Source organism: Diospyros lotus, chromosome 14 (genome assembly GCF_014633365.1).
Source record: "Diospyros lotus cultivar Yz01 chromosome 14, ASM1463336v1, whole genome shotgun sequence".
Lineage (NCBI taxonomy): Eukaryota > Viridiplantae > Streptophyta > Magnoliopsida > Ericales > Ebenaceae > Diospyros > Diospyros lotus.
The window spans coordinates 34,372,566-34,394,888 of NC_068351.1; the positions used below are offsets into that span (position 1 = coordinate 34,372,566).

The 22,323-nt window shown below is 38.7% G+C and overlaps 1 protein-coding gene across 1 annotated transcript; it reads right to left on the reverse strand.

Annotated features, from left to right (window-relative positions):
- Window positions 1-531: 531 nt before the first annotated feature.
- On the reverse strand, window positions 532-18,540 carry LOC127791222 (uncharacterized). Its single transcript, XM_052321076.1, has 6 exons — window positions 18,072-18,540; window positions 16,508-16,621; window positions 9,265-9,345; window positions 1,715-1,887; window positions 1,463-1,559; window positions 532-955 (listed from the first exon to the last, which is right to left on the reverse strand). The coding sequence occupies exons 1-6, from the start codon at window positions 18,378-18,380 to the stop codon at window positions 845-847; spliced, it is 885 nt and encodes a 294-aa protein (XP_052177036.1). The 5' UTR covers window positions 18,381-18,540; the 3' UTR covers window positions 532-844.
- Between the last annotated feature and the right edge of the window lie 3,783 nt (window positions 18,541-22,323).

Genomic DNA, 22,323 nt, shown 5'->3' on the forward strand with positions numbered 1-22,323 from the left:
ATCACAAATGATGTGAAATTTATATGTACCCAAGAATATCAATAGAAAGTATATGGTTAAGGAAGAGAGCAAGAGCAACTATCTTAGTCTTACATGCATAGATACCCATACAAGCATATACTAGAACACACAGGAGTCTGGGAGCCAAAGCACACACCTTTCATGTTGACAGACTCTGGAGAGGGGGAATCCAGCAGCTCCTGATAGACTTCAACACAAGTACTGAAGCAAATGGAAGTGAGAAGCCAACTTAAGAAGGCCGTTTACTTGGAAAAGTTGATGAGAAGAGCTGATCGAACAAGGCAGTCTGTTCCTTGTCTTGTGCAGTTCAGATAACCACTGGAAACTCTCACTAGTTAGTAGTCCATTACAGGCAGCTGACAAATTAAATTAAACAATAATCAACAACTGAGACAATTAAATGCTGCCCCATCCAAACAAAGGCCATGGATGTTGCTTCTAGACCTAGTGTTTGGTACGACATCAAGACTTGGAAACATGACATCCTTATTTCTGGCTTTTGGAGTTCCGTCATGCCAAAGTGGATGAGAATTTTTATTTCTAATATGGCGGGATCTATACATGCATCCCAAATACTTGGTTTGTTTCCCAAGCATGTGAGACAACTTCTTGGTTAACAAAATTGTAAGCAGTTAATGAACTTTTTACACTTGTTCTCTAAGGATTCTTTACATCTGCCAAGGGCATTACAAAGTGGCGAGCCCCCAAATTCTATGACAACAAATCAGTAATTTATGGCATATTAACTGGACAGGTATCTGGAAATTTTGATGATGCCAAGTGCCGATTTCTCCTCCTCCTGGATGGCTTTACAATTCATATTTCAGAAGGCATCCATGTCATCTCCTAGTGTGGAAAGAGAAAATGGGGCAATAGCCACATTGAATGTCTTAGATCCCACTCTATCAATATGCTTCATCTCAAAGTCACCCTCCTGTAACAAACAGATCAGCTAAGCAATCAAATGAATAGGAACTTCAAACACAAATAAATTAAATAATCATCTATCAGACCTTTTCTTTTGTTGGGGAGGTGATTTGTACTAAACCTGCACCTTTTTTTTTTTTTTTTTTTCACAAGTATGTGGTTTTGTAGTTCAGTACTTTCACATCAATAAAAGAAATTAAAGGACCTGGGAAAGAAGGTTACATGAGATGCAGTGGAACTGAAAGATGAGTATAGTCATGAAAACCAGAGATGGGACTTCTTCAAGTGTCATAAGGTGATAGCATCTACTCCAATTACCAGGGGAACTAGTTATATCTGATCTACTGCAATAAATTGTGCAACTTTTATCTCCTATTTTCCATTAATAAAAAAGTTACAGCATACCATGTCTTCACTACCTATTAGAGAGAAGTACTAGGCTAAGCAGTTTCTTTCACAACTTTACCTTTTCATTTTAATTGCTCAATCATGCAAAAAAGGAAAGAGAAATTACCATTCTTCCGCTTGGAGTGCTTAGTGGGCATGCAGATGAGTATTCAAACCCAGTATTAGGAAGTATAACTGGCTGTTCACCAATAACTCCAATTCCCCTGCAATGAAGATATAGATGTGAGGCACATACTTGCATACAAGTTACAACTGCCAGAAAAGAACCAGGCACAAGCAGAAACCAGAGCACAAGAACTCTATTTTGACTTTAGAGATCAGAATTGGAAAATACAAAATAAAACAAGTGGTAGCTCACCAAACATTTTCAGTTCTCCCATTTGCATCAGTGATAATCCAATGTCTTCTGAGAAGTTGAACGGGACGATCTGAATTATTGGTAATTCTTATTCTATATGCAAAAAAGTACTGGCCTCTTGATGGCTGACTTCTGCCTTCAATGTAAACACTTCTGACTTGAACTCTGATTCCCTGAATATTTTGGAATCCAACTCAAATTTCAGTTGTTGTTTATTCCAGCAAGCTTTATGTCAAGTTTTAGGTGAAACTAAATATACATATTGAGATCACAATATATGAATCCAACCAAGTCACGACTAAAAAGATGAAAACAACATATATGGTTGAGCTTCAGCCGTTACAAAATTGAGTGGATAAATGAAACCAAACTCTAATAAAAATATAAGTTACTACACTTGAATTCTTTGCATCACTGCTGTGCCATATGAAAGACATAAATACACATAAAATGCTTTATTATTTTTGAAAGAATACAAATGGAAATGGTGCACATTGATGACAATGCTATATAACTGTTGAGGCAAAGATTAATATGGGTTGTAATGACAAACTTAGCTGAGATAATAAAGACAAAACATGTGATGACCAATGGCATTACCCATATTGAGGGGCGATACTAGGGCACAATTAGGCCAAAACTATATTACAAAGAAAAACATGATAGCATTGCGGTTTAGCAAACATTTTTCCCTCACACAGATAAAGGAATAGATGTTGCGCCCCCCAAATAGTTGGGAAACTGCTTATTTAAGTTGAAATGCTATTAATTTTGTTCCATCTTCCACGTCGTAATTAAAAGCTAGCCTTTGCATAAATTTTACCACTTCTTTCATCACTCAAATGAAGTAAATTTTGAAAGAGCATTTATTATTCATTATTTCAAATAAAAAGTGCCAAATCCTAACCCAAGAAGACTACATCAAGGCTGAGGAAAGTCAACAAGTAAGCAATTTATTTAAATACATTCATAGTCAGTTTTAACTTTTAACTCTACATAGGTAAGGCCAAATTCAGACTAACTTACTCACTATACAAGAATTATCTCTCCAATTACAATCACTATCATCAAATAAAGTGGAGAAAAACCAGAAAAGATAGCCACCTCGTTAGTTAAAAATTCATAAACATGGTAGTTGAATATAATCAATAATATGTATATGTACCCAAGAATGATCATCAAAAAAGTAAGCTGTTCACCCCTAAACAACACAAGATTAGCCAAAGATCATGAAACATAATATATATACACACACACACACATACTAGTACCCATTTTTAATCCAATGCTATTTGTATACGGAGTTTGTACACTCAAGAACCTATTGTCACATTCCTAGGGGTAGGACTGTAATTGTGCTCTTTTCCCGCTATTCTTGTTTGTACGTAGTGGTTTTGGCTGTTATGCTATTCCGGGTTGTACACTCCGAAATATTGTATGGCTGGGCTATAAATAAGACATAGTAGAGGATGGGGATCATGCTAATGAATTGATCTTTTCCCTCCAACTTTCTGTTATTCTTCCTCTCTATTCTCTCTCTCTCTCTCTCCCGCTCATTCTCCCTTGTTCTTACCCTTTCCCTCTCTCATTCAATTTTTCCCTCCAAAATTCCCCAAACTCTCAATTTCACCCTTGCCAGATCCGAAGGATCTAACAATTGGTATCAAAGCCGCATCACAACTAGCAACCAGCATCAACACCCACAGGTGTTCATTAGAAGCAAGAGAATGGCGGAAGGTACAAGGATAAAACAATTGGAGACGAGGCTGGACGTAATGGAAGTTGGATTACGCCAGAATGAGGAGCCAATGGAGGATCGGTTGGAGACAACAAAACTGGGAATTCGACACACGCAGGAGGAGGTGAGCCGCAACCAATCTAAAAATGCAGCAACACATGAGGCACTATTGTCATTGGAGAAACAGTCACAGGCTGCCGATCAGAAAACGGAGCTACTCGTGAGGCACTGCTGTCATTGGAGAAAACAGTAACCAGCCTGAAGGACGAATTCTCCTGTTTGGGCCAGCAGTTGAGTGCTACCTTGAGCATGTTCTCCAGGCAGCCAAATGTGAGCCTCACAGGTCCACCATGACACTGATCTTATCGGCACCGAGAAACCGGCAGCGAGCTTCCAGTCCCCTGGAAACCGAGGATATACTGGAATTGGATGGGGAGACATCAGATAGGGGAGCATATAGGAGCCATCTAAGTCCACCGCGGCCGCGGATGGAGATTTCAGCATTTTAAGGAATTAAGCTGAGATGGTGGATCAGATGGTGCAATAGGTTTTTTTATCAGTACCAAGTGGCAAAAGGGCAAAAGGTTAACATGGCAGCCGCATACCTCAACAATGTGGCAGACACTTGGTGTCAGGGGTGGAGCCGGAGTAGAATGGAGTGGAGTTGGCGGGAGTTCGTAACAGATCTTTGCACCCACTTTGGAGAAAGATCAAAAAAGAATATAATCAAGGAGTTCAACAAGTTGAGGCAGGAAGGCTCTGTGGATGAGTATCAGAACAGATTTGAGGAATTGAGATCCTTGCTTTCACTGTTTCACCCAACCCTAGATGAATCCTACTGTGTCCAGCTTTATCAGCAGGTTAGATGAGCAGCTCAGGCCAACGATCAAAATGCTGCAACTGGCCACCGTTAAGCAGGCTGCAGAACAAGCACAGCTCTAGGAAATGGCCTTAGAGGCGTTTGCTAAGAAGCACAAACTATCAGCCAAGAGTTATTGGGAAATTGTTCCTCAGAGCAGTGGAGGAACGAATTTTAAAAGTAGCAAGCAGAAGGTGCTGAAGGGAAGCCTAGCCCCCAGAAATGTCCCGGCTACCGCTTCGGTGAAATCACTATGCTTCCGTTGTGGTGAGAAGTATGGCCCTGGTCACCAATGTAGAGACAGCTATTGCAAATGAAGGGACAAGAAGATGAGGACGAGGAAGGGATAGAAGAGGTTGGAGAGACGATGATCACTGGAAGCAGAGCAGCAGGGGAAGAAGACAGGGAAATATCTATGCATGCCTTGCAAGGCTATCCCTCAGGTAAAATACTTAAGGTGAAAGGATCAGTGAGAAAGAAGAAGGTGATGATCCTCATCAATAGTGGAAGCACTCATAGCTTCCTTGATGAGGAGACTGCCACAGACTTGCGGTGTATAACATAGGAAACTCCTCCCTTATCTGTTATAATTGCCAATGGCAGCAAGATGATAAGCCGATACAAGTGTCAAGGCCGATACAAGTGTCAAGGGTTTAAATGGGTGATGCATTGCCATGTGTTCACCGCAGATCTTCGAATCTTGAAGTTAGGTGGTTGCCACATTGTCCTAGGGGTAGATTGGATGAAGTCGGTAATCCCCTTGGTGTTTGATTTCAATACTTTGGAGGTCACCTTTGAAATAGAAGGAAAGCGGGTAACGTTAACAGGATGTATGGAGACTGGAGAACACAGGATGATGTCCAACTGAAAGATGCAGAAATTGTTAGAAGGAACTTCGATAGCTCAATTCCATTCCATATATGCAGTGAAAATGGAGGTTGGAGCAGAAGAAGCAGGAAGACAGGCAGCAACAGGAGTTCCAGAATGTTCACGGCCTGCCCCTACTTCCACCTTCCAGTCAATCACAGAGGTAAATTCTTGCTATCCCTTACACTCATTATTGATTCAATTTGAGGACCTCTTTGCTGAGCCATCAACCCTACCCCTGCATCAATTCCTTGACCACTCCGTACACCTAAAACCAAATAACCCCTTAACACCCAATCCTATAGATACTCTCCTTTACAGAAGGCTGAGATTGAGAAGCTAGTAAAAGAAATGTTGTCTAAATCTATAATCCAACCTAGCCAAAGCCCTTTCGCCTCTCCTATCCTTTTAGTCAAAAAGAAGGATGGGACTTGGTGGTTATGCATAGACTATGCCAATTGAATTCCATCACGGTCAAAAACAAATTCCCCATTCCTATCATCGAGGACCTACTAGACGAACTAACCGGAGCCACAACTTCTCCAAATTGGACCTAACATCCGGAGACCTTACTTAAGAAAAACAGCTTTTGTTGGAATACAGGCAGAGGGAGCATTCCAGACCCTAAAAACAGCCATGACACAAGCCCCTATATTAGCTCTGCCTGATTTCTCCAAGCCCTTCACTTTGGAAACAGATGCCTGTGAGACCAGGGTACATGCTGTCTTGGTTCAAGGAGGTCAATCTGCGGCTTTCCTTAGCCAAGCCTTAGCCCCAAAATACTTGGGACTAAGCATATATGATAAAGAATTAATTGCAGCTGTTGACAAATGGAGATATTACCTGGAGGGCAATCAGTTTGTGATCAAAACTGACCATGAGAGGCTCAAATTCTAACACAGCAGAGAGTCCTCACTCAGTTGCAAAGGAAAAGGGTTACCAAATTACTGGGATTCAACTACATTACACAATACAGAAAGGGGAAGGAAAATACAGTGGCAAATGCTCTGTTTAGGAAGGAGGAAATGGAGAGTTATCAGGCTATTTCAGATATAGTTCCTGACTGGGTACAAGACATAACAGCCTGCTATGAACAGTCAACATGGAGCAAGGACCTCCTAGTTCAGTTGGCTATGCAGCCACAAGGTAGTCAAGGTTATACCTTGACAATCGGACTACTCCAATATAAGGGAAGATTGGTCATCAGGAAGGATGCTCAGCTTAGGGGAAGAATCCTACAATCACTACACGACTCACCAGTAGGAGGGCACTTGGGTTTGAATGTTACCTACCACAAACTAAGGCAACTGTTCTATTGGTCCAGGCTTAAAAGGGATGCAACACAATATGTATTAAAGTGTGCTATCTATCAGTGATGCAAACACGAACAAGTGCCATATCCTGGCTTGCTACAACCCCTGAACATACCAGCTCAAGCATGGGAACAGATTTCAATGGATTTTGTGGAAGGGTTGCCAAAATCAGACACTATACTAGTGGTGGTGGATAAGCTAACAAAGTCCAGTTACTTTATAAGCTTGGCACACCCTTTCACAGCCCTGGTAGTTGCGTGCGAAAACTAATGGATTCAGTGTTTATGGTACATGGTCTTCCCCTATCCATAATTTTTTATCAGGACAAAATATTTACTAGCGAGTTCTGGAGAGAGTTGTTCAAGAATTTGGCAGTAGGATTACATATGTCAATGGCTTATCACCTGGAGACTAATGGGCGGAAGGAAAGGGTGAACCAATGCCTAGAAACCTACCTCAAATGTATTTGTTTTTCTAAGCCAAAAAGCTGGAACAAATGGCTGCCTCTAGCACTGGTACAACTCCAACTTCCATACCTCCCTCAAAAGATCCATACAAACCGCCAATACTCCCTGCAGTCATGCGCTACTCTAAGCAGAAACCACGGTGGACCAATACTTAAGGCAGAGACAAGATACCTTGCAGGTGATAAAGAAGGAGCTCACTCTTGCACAGCATAGAATGAAACAATTGGCAGATAGAAACAATAGGGAGAAGACTTTTGAAGTGGGCGACATGGTCTATCTAAAAGTCAAAACGATTTCAACAGCAGCTTTTCACCACAGTCCCTACAACTAAGTTCGGTCCCAAATACTATGGGCCTTTTCCTATAACAAAAGGTTGGCATCGTGGCATATAGGCTGCAGTTACCTACTGGGGTGGGAATACATCCCGTTTTCCACGTCTCCCTGCTGAAGAAAGCGGTTGGCCCTATTGATCCCGTCAGTGGGGATCTCCCTCCTATATCGGAAGACAGGGCCATCGAAATGGAACCCCTAGCAATGCTGGAGAAAAGGGTGATCTATCAAAACTCAGTGCCCCTGATACAAATACGAGTGCAGTGGACACACTTACATTCAGATCACACAACATGGATGTTATGATTAGGAGCTCTTTTGATAGCTCAAACAATAGTTCTTACTACCAATTCTCTCAACTCCTCACCCGAAATCAAAACCAAACAATAGAAATAAGACTGAAATTTAAAGAACAGAATTTAAAGGAATGAAAACAGAAATGAAACAATCAAACCACAAGAAGAGACAAGTGATATATCCTGGTTCAGATTGCAGTGATTACAACCCTACATCCAGCCTTCAAACACCCACCAAGAGCAGCCTTCTTTATTACCATGAATGATCAATATTCAATACAACAGCTTGAGTAATTTCACCTATTCCCAAGTACATCCAACACTCATTTTCCAAGATTACAAAGCTATCTTGCTCACTAGCCTTTCTCTCAGACTGAATATCCACTTGATACAATAGAATGCGAAAATCCCTCTCTCTTGGCTACCCCTTTCCCTCTATTTATAGAATAGGGCAGACATCTCAAGGAAGACTTTAGATAATTACAGTTTAACCCCATAACTTTCACTAATTTCACATGAGATACAATTTCCTATCTAAATCTTCAATAGTCACTTATGAGCACTGACTTCACTGATCTACTATGGCTAACTTTATCCTATACTCAAGACAACATAACGATGGAAGTACTTACCGAACCTCCTCAAGCAGTTCCCTCGGGTTGCACAGCTTTTGTAATCTCTTGGGGACAAGAAATATTTCCACGGGAAATGGGGGGGGGATTTGTCACATTCCTAGGGGCAGTACGGTAATTGTGCTCTTTTCCCACTATTCTTGTTTGTACAGAGTGGTTATGGCAGTTATACTTTTCCAGGTTGTACACTCCGGAACATTGTATGGCTAGGCTATAAATAGCCATAGCAGGGGGATCATGCTAATGAATTAATCTTTTCCCTCCCAACTTTCTGTTATTCTCTCTCTCTCTCTCTCCTGCTCATTCTCCCTCCTTACCCTTTCCCCCTCTCATTCAATCTTTCCTTCCAAAATTCCCCGAACTCTCAATTTCACCCTTGCCAGATCCTTCAGATCTGACACCTATGAAACACTTATTCACAAAATTCTCAACTAATTTTCAAAAATTATATAATTTTGTGAAGAAATGTCACTAATTCCTTCTAAATGTACTACCATTTTCTTGAGTGTACAAAGGAGTGTACAAACTGTGTAGAAATAGCATTACCAATTTTATAATAAAAGAATGTGTTGCTATATAGATGTATATATTTCCAGTATAAATTCACAGAAAAATGAATCAATGTAATAGTCTCAACTTCATGGGTCACCCGACAACTAAAGTACAACCAATAATACTAGTTATGAGTACTGTGCATATGAAGTGACATTACCAACAGGTTAGCCTTGGCAACATCATTTCTAGGAGGCAAATTATATGATAATTTTACATATCATTTCAATAACTACAGTATATAATGTATTAAGCACGCTAAGAACCCCATTGTGATATCACATTTTACATCCAAAACTAAAAACGATTGTCCTGTTAACTGGAAACCTGAAATATGAACGAAATGGACCAAAACAGACATTGTTGCTGTTTCCAAAGCAGCTATTATACAAGAATGGAAAGTTTGAATTCATATAGCCAACCCCACATAGTGGGATAAAGGCTTGGTATGATGTTTTCTTGTAGTTACTAACACAGGATCAGATGGTTTCGTTACCAAGGTTGTTGCATCACTAGTGCATTTCAACAGAGAGTGTGGGGCAATTTCCATCAGCTCATCACGGTATTTAGCTGCATCCTGAAACGAGAGAGAAAAAAAGGGTCAAAAACAGGAAAATAGTATAGCAGATGTTAGATGCAAGGGCTTCAAATGAGCTGCACCAAATTATATAATATATCACGTGTAGATGTTTTGTGACACTTAAGAAAAAAGTAGTTTGGGTTATTATACAAAATAGGGGCTCAAGTTAAGAGTAAAGATTGAGTTCAATAAAGGGATACTAAGAATGAAGGGACGTCAACAATATCAAGTTTTCAGAGAGTACAGTCAGATAACCATCCAGTTCTGCAATGTAATTATTTCCAAATCCATTTATCTCCATGTTGCTGCAAGAAATGCATTATGGCATAAATGTGAAAGAGAAAAAGCCTAATATTCAATAACTTATAAAACTAATAAATGAAAGGGACAAAAACTTCAAGGTTATGCTACATAGACTGTAGACTAAAATGCCTTTCGAGTCACCAAGATAGAAATGAAAGACATACAGGGTTTATTTTTCTTCTTGAAAGTTCAAAAAAAAAGGGTAAATGACCCAAAATTTTTCAATTTTCTTAATTCACCTTTTAATCTTTGAAAATGTTATGCTCTCACATGACTATTTATGCTAACTGTTCAAAGAATCATTTGAAAGAATGTTACTGGTGGTTAGGGCATGATTTTAGTGACAGTATAACGTTACAAAAATTTAAAAATTAGAAGATGAATTAATAAAATTAACACTTCAGAATAATTAAAGACTGAGATCTTTTGGGTTCTTTACCCTAAAAAAACATTGGAAGCTTAAAGAACAAAAAGTGTTAAGGAAGAACATGAACAGGCGTAGAGGAATGCAAGTTCACATACATCATCTCTGCAGGAATGCAAGTTCACAGAAATTGCTTCTTCACGGACAACAGATTGAGCCTTATGTTATGACCCCAGTGGCAATTTTGAAATTTTTATGATTCTTTGTAATAACCGTAGCCCACATGGGCCACTTGTGTAGCTAGCTGCTGGAATGTTCCCCACGGTTGTGTTATGAAACCGTGGGAAGGGCCTATATAAGGCCAGATGTAGGAGAATGGGACTTCTATCATTCTATGTTGAATGAGAAGATCTTTCCATCTTGAATTCTCTCTTTACCCTCTCAATTTCTCTCTCTTTTCCCTCCAAATTCTCTTCTATCTCTCTCTCAATTCTTCTAATCCTCAACACTTCAAGTCTCACGCAAGAGACTTGGCATTTTGGTATCAGAGCCGGTCATTCTCGATTGTGATTCCGGCATTATGCGGGTAGCACATATGGTGGAGTAGATCAGTGGAATTGAGGTTGATCAATCAGTGATTCAAATGGCGGAGGGAACTCAATTGAAACAATTGGAGAATCGCATGGAAGTGATGGAGTACGGGATGACTCAGACGCAAGAAGCCGTGACCCAACGCAAAGAGGAGATAAGGACGATCTCAGATGAGCTACACGAGGACATGGTGGCCTCTCGCGAAGGAGTTCGGCGAGAATTAATGAGGCACCAAGAAACCATGGAGCAATTTGGACAAAAGATCAACAATATGTTTAGCATGTTGTCCTCCCTTCCTCAATTCCAATTGCTGCCAGAATTCCCTCCCAAAACAGTGCCCGAGCACGGAGTGGCAGGACCGAGAATCTTCCCCAGACCACAAGGAGTGACGAAAGCAAGGAATTCATCATATGAGGAGACCGGAGATCAGGTAAGGGAGGTTAATTCTCCTAGATCCAATCAAGGCCCTATGCCAAGATTGGAGATCCCTCTCTTTGAAGGATCCAAACCACAGTGGTGGATCAGAAGGTGTTAGAGGTTCTTCCAATTCTATGGTATAGTTGAAAACCAGATGATTAACCTTGCTATAGCCTATCTAAATGATATGGCCGATGCGTGGTTCCAAGGGTGGTATAGATCACGAGAAATGAATGCTAGATGGATAGATTTTGCCGAAGAATTGTGTATACGATTTGGTGAAAGGAATATGGCTAATGTAATAGAGGAGTTTAACAAACTTAAGTAGGAAGGGTCAGTGACTGAATACCAAGAGAAGTTTGAGAAATTAGGGGCACTGTTGTGGAATGCATAACCCACTCTCACTGACCAATACTTTGTGTCTAGCTTTATTAGTGGTCTTAAGGATGAATTAAGGTCCATGGTGAAGATTATGATGCTTATTACAGTTAGACAGGCGACAGAGAAGGCTAGATTGAAAGAGTTGACGTTGGAGGAGATTTACAAGAAGAACAGAGTTGTGGCCAAACCCCTACCACCTAGTAGCCACCCCTTAGGAGGGAATACCAGAGCCTTAATGGCTGGAGGGGCAGCAGGGGGGGACCTAGGGTAAATCCTAGCCAACAGAGGAGACTTATGGGACTGTGCTATAGATGTGGAGAGAAGTTTGGCCCTAGACATCAATGTAGGAGACAGCTATTGAACATGGAAGGAGAGGAGGAAGACAGGGGTGAAGAATTGGCGGATGGAGGAGAGAGGGAGCAGAGGCAAGAAGTGATAGAACTCAATACAAGAGAAGAAACAGAGCAAGAAGGGGTAGAAATTTCATTTCATGCTCTCAAAGAGGGGTACCACTAGAAAGATCATTAAGGTGTAAGGGCAAGTGGGAGAAAGGAAGTTGTTGGTGTTAATAGATAGTGGCAGTATGCATAGCTTCTTAAATGAAGCTACTGCCATGGAATTAAGGTGCAGGATGACTACCACAACCGCATTATCTGTGACTGTGGCCAATGGAAGCAAAAATGTACAGTCACAACAAGTGCAAAGGGTTTAGGTGGTTGATGCAAGGGCAGGAATTTCAAGCTAATCTGAGGGTCCTTGAGTTGTGTGACATCGTGTTTGGTGTTGATTGTGTTAAAATGTTGTCTAGAGTATAGGTTAAATAAGATCAGTTATAGCATTGTTTTTTGAGGGCCAATGACGTATTAAATAGAAGTTGTAACCCAAACTGTAATTAGTGATAAGTTGGGAGTGTAAACTGTAAATATTTGAAAGTCTTCATTGGGGTTCCGCCTCCTATTATAAATAGAGGGCAAGGGGATAGATTTCACTATTCTATTCTATTGTACCGAGTGAACATTCATTTAGAGAGAAAGGCCGGTGTTCAAGACTATCTTGTAATCTTGGAGAGTGAGTGTTGATTATACCCGAGAATAGGAGGTTTTCTCAAGCTGTTGTACTAATCATCCTTGGTAATAAGAAGACTGCTCTTGGGGTGTTTGAAGGCTGGATGTAGGGTTGCTTTAAAGCAATCCGAACCAGGATATATCTTACGCCTATTGTTTGGTTTGTGTCTTGATTAGTTCTGTTCTTTCTTTCATTTAAATTATGTTCTTGTTTTATGTCTTGTGTTTCTATTGGTTGGATTGATTTCGGGTGAGGAGTTGAGAGAATTGGCATTAGGAAACATTAATTGAGTTGTCAAGAGTGCTCCTAAACATAACAGATTGGATGAGAACAGTAAGTCCTCTCACCTTTGACTTCAACAAAATAGAAGTCACAGTGGATATGGGTAGCCCAAAACTGACTCTTATGGGCATTATGGAGCAAGGGGGTAAACTGATTAAAAGGAGCAAATTACAGAGGTTGATGCAGAGTAAGGGGGGACAGATTGCTCAATTATATTCCATTCACTTCTTAGAATGGAATGGACAAGAAGGTAAGGAGGGTGGGAAGGAGTAGCAAACGGAGGGCAGCTGAAACATGCTCCAATCCTCCACTAAGGTACAACTTCCTAATAGCTTAAATTTACTCTTGCAAGAATTTCAAGACCTATTTGTTGAACCCCACTCCCTAACGCCACAAAGAGCCTTGGACCACTCTATATACCTTAAACCAAACTCACTTCCAGTTAATATACGTGCATATAGATATTCACCCATACAAAAAGCCGAGATAAAGAAGCAAGTAATTAACAAGCTCTCTACTTCAATCATCAGACCATCCCAAAGTCCATTTGCATCCCCTATTTTACTTGTAAAAAAAAAAATGGGTCCTGAAGGTTTTGTGTTGACCATCGTCAACTCAATTCCAACACCATCAAAAACAAGTTTCCCATACCACTTATTGATGACCTTTTAGATGAATTGAATGGGGCCCAAATCTTTTCCAAGCTAGACCTAAGATCCAGCAACCACTAAATCCGGATGACCCCTTCTAACATTCCCAAGACCGCATTTTGTACACACCAAGGGCTATATGAGTTTGTGGTGATGCCCTTTGGCCTCACCAACGCTCCAGCCACCTTTCAGGTCTAAATGAACCAAGTTTTCCAGCCTTACTTGAGGAAGTTTATCCTAGTCTTTTTTTATGACATCCTCATATACAACCAAAATTATGAAGAACACCTAACCCACCTTCGTACCGCCTTTAACGTCTTGACTTCTAACAAGTTGTATGTTAAGCTATCAAAGTGTACTTTTGCTAAAAAAGAAGTGGAGTATTTAGGCCATATTATTTCTAGTGAAGGGGTGAAGACTGATCCCAACAAGGTCATAGCCATGGTGGAGTGGCCTAGGCCGCAAACAGTAAAGGAGTTAAGGGACTTCCTTGAGTTGACAGGTTACTACAGGAAGTTTATACAGAATTATGGCCCCATTAATAAACCCCTAACTAAACTCCTTAAGAAAGACAATTTTCAATGGAACCCACGAATTGAGGCAACATTTTTGACACTAAAGAAGGCTATGACAAAAGCACCGGTATTAGCCCTTCCGAATTTCTCTAAAACATTTGTGGTAGAAACGAATGCATGTGATAATGGAATAGGGGGAGTCTTAATGTAAGAAGGAAAACCTTTATCCTATATTAGTCAGGCCTTGGCTCCAAGACACTTAGGCCTCAATGTGTATGAGAAGGAGCTCTTGGCCAAGTTGAGGGCTATTGAGAAGTGGAGACACTATTTGGAGGCTAGACCCTTCATAATTAAGACTGACCATGAGAGTTTGCAATTCTTGTCCCAACAAAGATTGCACACGCAGTTACAAAAGAAGAGAGTTTCGAAGTTAATGGGGTTGGACTACACTATTGTGTATCGCAGGAGAAGGGAAAATGTGGTGGCAGATGCCCTCTCAAGAAGGGAAGAAAAGGGTCAATGTCAGTCTATATCAGCTATGGTTTCGGAGTGGGTGAAGGAGGTGGCAAGAAGTTATGACCAAACATCATGGGTCCAAGACATAATAGCCCAACTTGCAGTTCATTCACCAGGGAGTTCAAGGTACACATTTTCTAATGGGCTGGTGAGGTTTAAGGGCAAATTGGTGGTTGGCGAGGATGAGGCACTGAAGGGAAGGATTATAGCCTCTTTACATGGTTCTCCAATGGGTGGCCACTCAAGGATATGAGCCACTTACTAGAAAGTAAGGCAGCTATTTTTCTAGCCAGGACAAAAGAAGGCAATGGTGAGCTTTGTGCTTTCATGTGAGGTGTGTCAGAGATGCAAGTATGAGAACGTGGCTTATCCCAACTTGTTGCAACCCTTGGCAGTTCCAGAGCAGGCTTGGGAGGGAATCTCTATGGATTTCATAGAGGGACTCCCCAAATCAGAAGGTAAGGATGTGGTATTAGTAGTGGTAGATAGACTGACCAAGTTTACACATTTTATCAGTCTAGCCCATCCCTTCTCAGCACAAGAGGTTGCAAGAAAGTTTATGGATTTAGTGGTGAAGCTTAATGGAGTGATTAAGTCCATTGTCTCGGATAGAGACAAGATTTTCACAAGTGCGTTTTGGCAGGAGTTGTTTAGGAGCATGAGAGTAGGGCTGCACATGTCCACAGCCTACCACCCCCAAACAAACAGCCGAAAGGGTTAATCAGTGCTTGGAGGCCTATTTGAGGTGCATGTGTTTCACTAAACCTAAGAGTTGGAATAGGTAGTTGTCATTAGCTTAGTGGTGGTACAACTCTAGCCACCACAGTGCCATTAACCGGAGTCCTTTTAAAGCAGTGTTCGGCTATAGGCCACCCCTCATCCCAGTGCTATCGAGTTCTACAGCTACTATGACCATAGTGGAGCAATATCTACAATAGAGGCAGGAGGTTTTGAAGGTGTTGAAGAGGAAGATAACTACAGTCCAAAACAAGATGAAGCATAGTGCTAACAAAAGAAGAAGTGACCGGACTTTTGAAGTAGGGGAAAAGGTTTATTTGAAAGTGAAGAGGTTTCTATAGCAACCGTTTACATCCACCCTTGCATCCAAGTTAAGTCTTAAGTACTTTGAACCTTATGTCATCGAAGCCAAGGTAGGGAAGGTTGCCTATAAGCTCTAACTACCGCCACAGGTTAACATCCACCATGTGTTCCATGTATCCCTATTGAAGAAATCTATCAAGCATAGGCAACAGCTAGCTTGGAAGCACCTATTGCGAGTGAAGAAGAGGAAGAGACAATGAAGCCTCAAGCCATCCTGGATAAGTGGGTGGTTTACCAAGGCTCGGTGCCCCTAACCTAGGTACCAATAAGGTGGTCTCACAAGGACCCTCATCACACGACCTGTGAGTACCTACCAGAATTGCTTACTCAATTTCCGCAAGCTACAAGATTTCTATAGATTCTTGAGGACAATAATACTTTCTAAGGGTGGGGAATGTTATGCCCCTGGTGGCAATTTTGAAATTTTTATGATTCTTTGTAATAACTGCAGCCCACATGGGCCACTTGTGTAGCTAGCTACCGGAATGTTCCCTACGGTTGTGTTATGAAACCATGGGAAGGGCCTATATAAGGCCAGATGTAGGAGGATGGGACTTCTATGTTGAATGAGAAGATCTTTCGCTCTTGAATTCTCTCGTTTCCCTCTCAATTTCTCTTTCTTTTCCCTCCAAATTCTCTTCTATCTCTCTCTCGATTCTTCTAATCCTCAGCACTTCAAGTCTCACACGAGAGACTTGACACCTTAATTTTATTTGAAGGAGGAAATGAGGGGTTTTAGTGACTTAATCTTGGTTGTTAATATTAATGCAGTATGAGAGCACAGGATATATGTGCATCACACTTGAACTTGCAGCCATCATTTAAGACAGAAATCATGGCAACAAATCCAATCATGATAAGAAGGGAGTGAAAAAGACCTCCCAGCATTCCAATATCTCTATTTCAAATTGTCAGCTAAAAACAAGATTGTGCATCCTTCAGAGAAATATTGCACTACAAAACACATATGGTACCTCAAACCTCTCGTCCACAATGGCTTCCTTCAGCAATCTGCGAAGCCGTAAAATTGGCTCCTCTTCCTCAAACAATCTCAGTGAATCACGAAGTCTGGCGGCCTCTTTATAATCCTACAGTCAAATCACATCAATAATAATATGAGGAGAACCAACATGCATGCATGCACCATAAAAAAAATAAAAATAAAAAATAATAGTGTGATTGTAGAAATTGGAAAACCAACGCCCTGATTAACTTGTCAATAGTAAACACTTACATCCTGTTTGTAATGAATGAATTCCACAAAATTTTGTGGAATTTATTTCCAATTTCAAATTTTTGTGTTTGGAAGGGAAAAAAACCTTTATTTCAATTATGAATTCAATTCTATGGAATTAAACATAAGTGTTAGAGTTTGCATTTTGTTAAGTCATCAAGTGGTGTTAATAGGCATAGAAGAAACAGAAAGTTTGTATTTGTTTTTATGTTTTATAAATCTGTAACGGTTGTAACAGGTAACTACTATGTAACGGTTAGTTCTATTAGGTTTTCTGTTTCTGTTGTATTCCTTGTAAAAGCCGCCCCTATCCTCTATAAATAGAGGGCTAGCTTATGTTATTTTACATCTTTGCTCTATCAAGTACAGTGAGAGAAAAGTCTAGAATTAGTCTTTGTAATCTTAGAGAGTGAACAGCTCGTGCGAATAGAGCTGTGAGTGCTTTGCCGATTGTGTTCTTGAGTTAGTGGATTCTATCGGCTTCTTCAGTCTAGATGTAGGATCATCAAGTCATTGATGATCTGAACTAGGATAAGCTCTTGGCCTCTTGTACTTTCTGTTTTATCATTTTCTTGTTATTAATTATGTTCTTGGTGCTAGAGTGTGAGATTGTGTATTGCGAGAAGTGATTCATTACTCAACAATAAGTAAACCAAATTCTATCAAAATAGGTGGAATTTGCAAATGAATGCCATAAAACTCAGACAAACAAATAGTCATGCATATATAATTGTGTTTGAATTAATCTTTGTGTTTATAGCCAAAATCCAACTAACAAGTTAATAGTTTTTTTTCCTTCAATAAGGTTATTATATCAAGAGTATTTTAGGAAATAAGAGCAAATAAAACTTCAATTCTAGATTTATTCCAAACATAAGTTTGTTAAATTTGAGTAAATTCTATATTTGAAGTTGTGTCGTACGAAAAGGAAAACTCATTTGCAAACATTTCAAATTCATTCATTCCAACATAGCGTGAAACTTTATTGTCTACTACTGAGATTTCTAAACGGACACCTCATCAGTGTAAGAACCCCTTCGCCGTCCCAAATTGTGCATTCTCCAACTGGCTCGTTTACCAACATAAAAGAAAGAAAAAAGATGTAAAACGTGCTTCTGGTTGCCAAAACAACTCAAAAATGTACAAACTTTTCTCGTTCAGTTTAGCTGTCTCTGATGAAACACGTATTTTGATTGATCAAAGATTTTCAGAGCATTTTTGGACTGCCAGCCTTACATAATCGATCAAGAATTCAAAATTTCGAATCAGTTCATTCGCATGCCCTGAAAGCGCAAGTTACTCACCTCGGATTTGGCAGCAACCTCCATTTGCTGCTTCAACAGAGCATAAGTCTGGCTCCGTGAAAGAAACGAGCTCCGGCTCGGCGCCTGACTCTCCACACCGCCGCTCCCTCCGCCGCCGCCGCCGCCTGCGGCACCGCCGCCGCCGTTTCTCTGCGAACAAGCGGCGATTCTCGCCTGCTTCGCGTGATCTCTGCAACTCAACCACAGGCGCCTCGTCCCGGTGTCCAGATCCGGTCCCCGCCGTCCAGGCCACGACCGAGTTGTCCCCGAGTTGAAATCGGTGAACACCTTTAGATTCAGTGAGTGCATTATTCTCCTTCGAGACCTCAGATCTTTCTCCCGCTTTCTTTTCGGAACGGACGATCGATCGATCGATCAGTGGATTTTGGAGCGTTTGGTTGATGAGACAGCGAAAATTGAGGGAACCACAAACGCCGTTGCTTTCGCACCACTCGCCGCTATTCCGCCATCCGAAATGACTCTTTTGGACGTTCGTTTCTCCCATTTTACTATTTTATACATGTAATATTAATTTAAAAAATACTATTTGTAATATTTAAACTACACTTTTAAGCTACACAATATAATTAATATGATAAAAATATCTTTTATCCAACATGATGAGGTGCATGACTAAAATATTCTTCACCCAAAATAGTGAGACGATAATAATATTTTGATCATTTACACGTATATATAGTTCAAAGTGTAGTTTTTAATGTACAATTAACATGATCTTATTAATTGTTCTAAGTTGAACTAAAACCTAACTTTTCAAGTTGTGATTGAGCCTCTAACTATTTTCGAGTTTGCAATATAGTCATACTCTTTTCGGGCTCTCTACAATTCTAAAGCTATCTAAGTAATTTTCAAGTCTAATAATATCTTGATCTGACTTTTCATACAATAAAAGAGAGTGGTCTCTAGCTCTTACTGAATCTCCCTACGTTCAAATTAGTCACAATGCTTGAAAATGATACAATAGTAATACAATCAATAGGTGATAAATGTCATACTTGAGTCATTTGATATTGTGCCTATAGGTAAATTGTGTAATCAATGTGGTTAAGGTAAGGTCACTTGAATGATTGAATGTGATTTTCTGAATGGATTTAGTGGACCAATTAAAGTTGTACCTTGGGCCCTAGCCCACCTTGGTGCTAATTTGAGTGGCTTAATGTCACGAGTTTAAGTAGGCGCAATCCTTTGACCCCCTCTATCTTGAGACCCAATCTCAAATCGTGGTTATCTTAGATCTTTTTGGAGTACTCATAGTCACGTGTAATTTGATAATTAACAGTTATAATTTATTTTTTTAAGCAAAATTTAAACAAAACGAATCTTGTTGTAATGATGAGGTTGTTTGAGAAAATTAGTTATTATTTAACAATCACAAGTTCAAATCTTATTAACTTTATTAAGTTATATATTTTTAAATAATATACATAATGGGTTTTTAAGAAATTACTTTATTGACAAAGTTTCATAAGGCCAAAATATAATATTTACTTAAATAATAGTATAAGTAGAAACTTTATTTGGTCAAAAAATAAAATAAGAGTATTTTTATTAATAATACTTTTATTATAAAATAATAAAATAACAGTAGTCCCATTAAAGTTTAATGGTATAAATAATTTATAAAAACATAATAATTTAGTGACTAACTAAGTCACACATGCACCATTTTTAAGGGATGCCAAAATATCACAAAAACTCTTGAGTTATTAGAAATAGTGACGATTGTCGTCAGCATCAACAAATTAAATAAAAATTGATCATTTTATCTATATTTTCAAATTCTCCTTTTCCTTTTTACTCTTTGTCTAGACGACAAAGATTATGCGATAACCAAGAGTTTGTTTGTTAAAGAATCATATTGCAACTTGAAAATTTTAGAAATCACTTTGAACCCTCGTCTTCTTCTCATATATTTCTTTTTTTAAAAATTCGAACACCAATAAGAAACCTTATCTCATCATCTTTTTCTTATAAAACGCCATCTCCAATCGCTCTAAGAACCTCCTCCTCCCTTATCTCTCTTTTCCCATAAAGAAACATAGATTTGGGTTTCACTTGCAGAAACCCATATCAATAGGCCCATTTGAGGACCTAAAATGACCAAATTTATAATTTAACATATGTAATTTAATTTTTTTTTCACGTGACAAATTGAATTTTTCATTACTACATCCAATGAAGCATATATTTTTGATTCAATTGCACACCTTATCAGAATTGAGTTAGAGCGTGAATTATAAGTGCTCTAATGTGTAAAAAAAATAAATTGAGATGAGTTAGCACTTTAGATAAGAACTTTGACTAATTTTTCAAATTGAAAATATTTTCTAATGATTTTTCTTCCATTACCCAAAAAAAAAAAAAAAGATTGAAGATATCAAAGAGGAGGATTGGCAAAAACCAGCTATGGCCATGATTTGTCAAGTTCAAGTTACCAAGGATGGCCATGATTTGGTTAATTATGTTTAAAATGGGAAATTTTATATTGGAATTCGAATTGAAATCAAATTTTTTATTTGTTATTTATCAAATTATAAATTAGAGTGATTTAACTAAAATAAATTTATTTAATTCACTTTTGGGATGTCCTCTCTTGTAGGGTCTCTGTCGCTCAGTTCCATGATTATCGACAAGAGAGGTAAATTTAAGTCAAATCCATAATGGCTGCGTAAGGAATAAATTCAAATCTGGAAACTTATATCGCTCACCATTTATTGTTGATCATTAGTGTAATACCCCGAGAGCTTAGAGAAATTAGTATATATCGAGGATAGTGTAAGAAAGGAAACAACACCAGCTGGATACCTTTTGGACTGAATGTTGGCAAAGAACTCCTAAGTTAAACGTGCTTGACCTGAGGTAATCCATGGATGGGTGATCCCTGGGAAGTTCGTATAGGCCTATCAGGATAAGTTATTTTGGATCTGCCTATCGCTCGAACGGGATGTTACAACTAGGGCAATATCAGGAAACTTTATTTCACGGTCACTTAAGGGGTTAATTTTTAAAAATAAAATAAAAAATAGAGTGGGGGTATTTTGGGGATTTAAGGGTAGTGGATATTATGTTGTTTGGAATTTGGATATATTGTGCTGCGTCCCACATCCACCGGATTTTTCTATTTGTGGAAGGTGCCCATTCGACGTGGCTTGCTCTGATTTATACAGCGTGGAATGTTGCAAGGTGATAATTGATGACATTTTAATAGTGCAAAATGATGTTTGGACCATAAGTTTATGACATTTTTAGTAATATTTACATTTTGATATGTTGTAAATTTGTATTTATATGATATAAAATATAACACATTAATGTACGTGTATCGTTAAAGATGTCATAACCGATTGTTCAAATAACATTTTCGATAAAGTTTAATGGGTTTTTTACTTTGACAATTTGTATATTTATAAATAGAAATGGATTAACATTTGGAATGTTAAATGGACCAATCTAAACCACTCATATCATTGACACTAAATAAACAAATGAAGTCGAGTTTGACTCATTCATGGAATGGATTGAGTTTGGCTTCGTTCGTTGTTTGGGCTCATCCTACGAGCCTGTCTAGAGCTGAGTGAGCCAAATTGACTCATTGGACTCCAAAACAAATTTGGTCTAAGCTCACGAGCCTTAGCAAGTTGAGCATAATATCAATTTATTTTTAAAATAGTTCAAAAATAATTATTAAAAATATGTTTGTTTAATTAATATCTAAGATATAACAATATTTTTAAAAATATAAATTCTACTCGTAAAATAGAAAATTTACAACATAAAAGTTTAAAAGTTGAAATTTTTAATAGTTTATGATTTTACTTTTAAAGTAATATTAAATTTTATAAATATTTAAAAGTTACAAAAATTACTTTATACTAGTGGATCACCCATGCGATGCATGGATATCGTAAAAAAAAAAAAAAATTGTTAAAGTAAAAATTATATAATTTAGTAGTTACAATAAATGAAAATTATAATAAAGAAGTAAAAAAATAAATAAAATAATTGTATTACAATCATGAAAATACAACAAAAGAATTATAGATTTTGAAATATTTTCTTATATGCATTTAAGGGTAGACAAACAATTAAAAGCACATAACTCTATTCCGAAACTATGTAAAAAATAAACCTAAATTAGCATGTAATACAATAAGTAATGCGTAAAAAAATACAAAAATTACACAATAATAGGAAAAAAAAAGAATAAATGATAACCAACTTTTTTATTCTG

Excerpts from the sequence above, each read along its gene's own strand:
- LOC127791222 (XM_052321076.1), bottom strand. The coding sequence starts at position 18,380 with ATGCACTCACTGAATCTAAAGGTGTTCACCGATTTCAACTCGGGGACA. Across the intron at positions 9,346-16,507 it reads TTGTGGACGAGAGGTTTGAG|GATGCAGCTAAATACCGTGA; the intron begins GTACCATATGTG and ends CTCTCGTTTCAG. Across the intron at positions 1,888-9,264 it reads CTAGTGATGCAACAACCTTG|GGAATCAGAGTTCAAGTCAG; the intron begins GTAACGAAACCA and ends CAAAATATTCAG.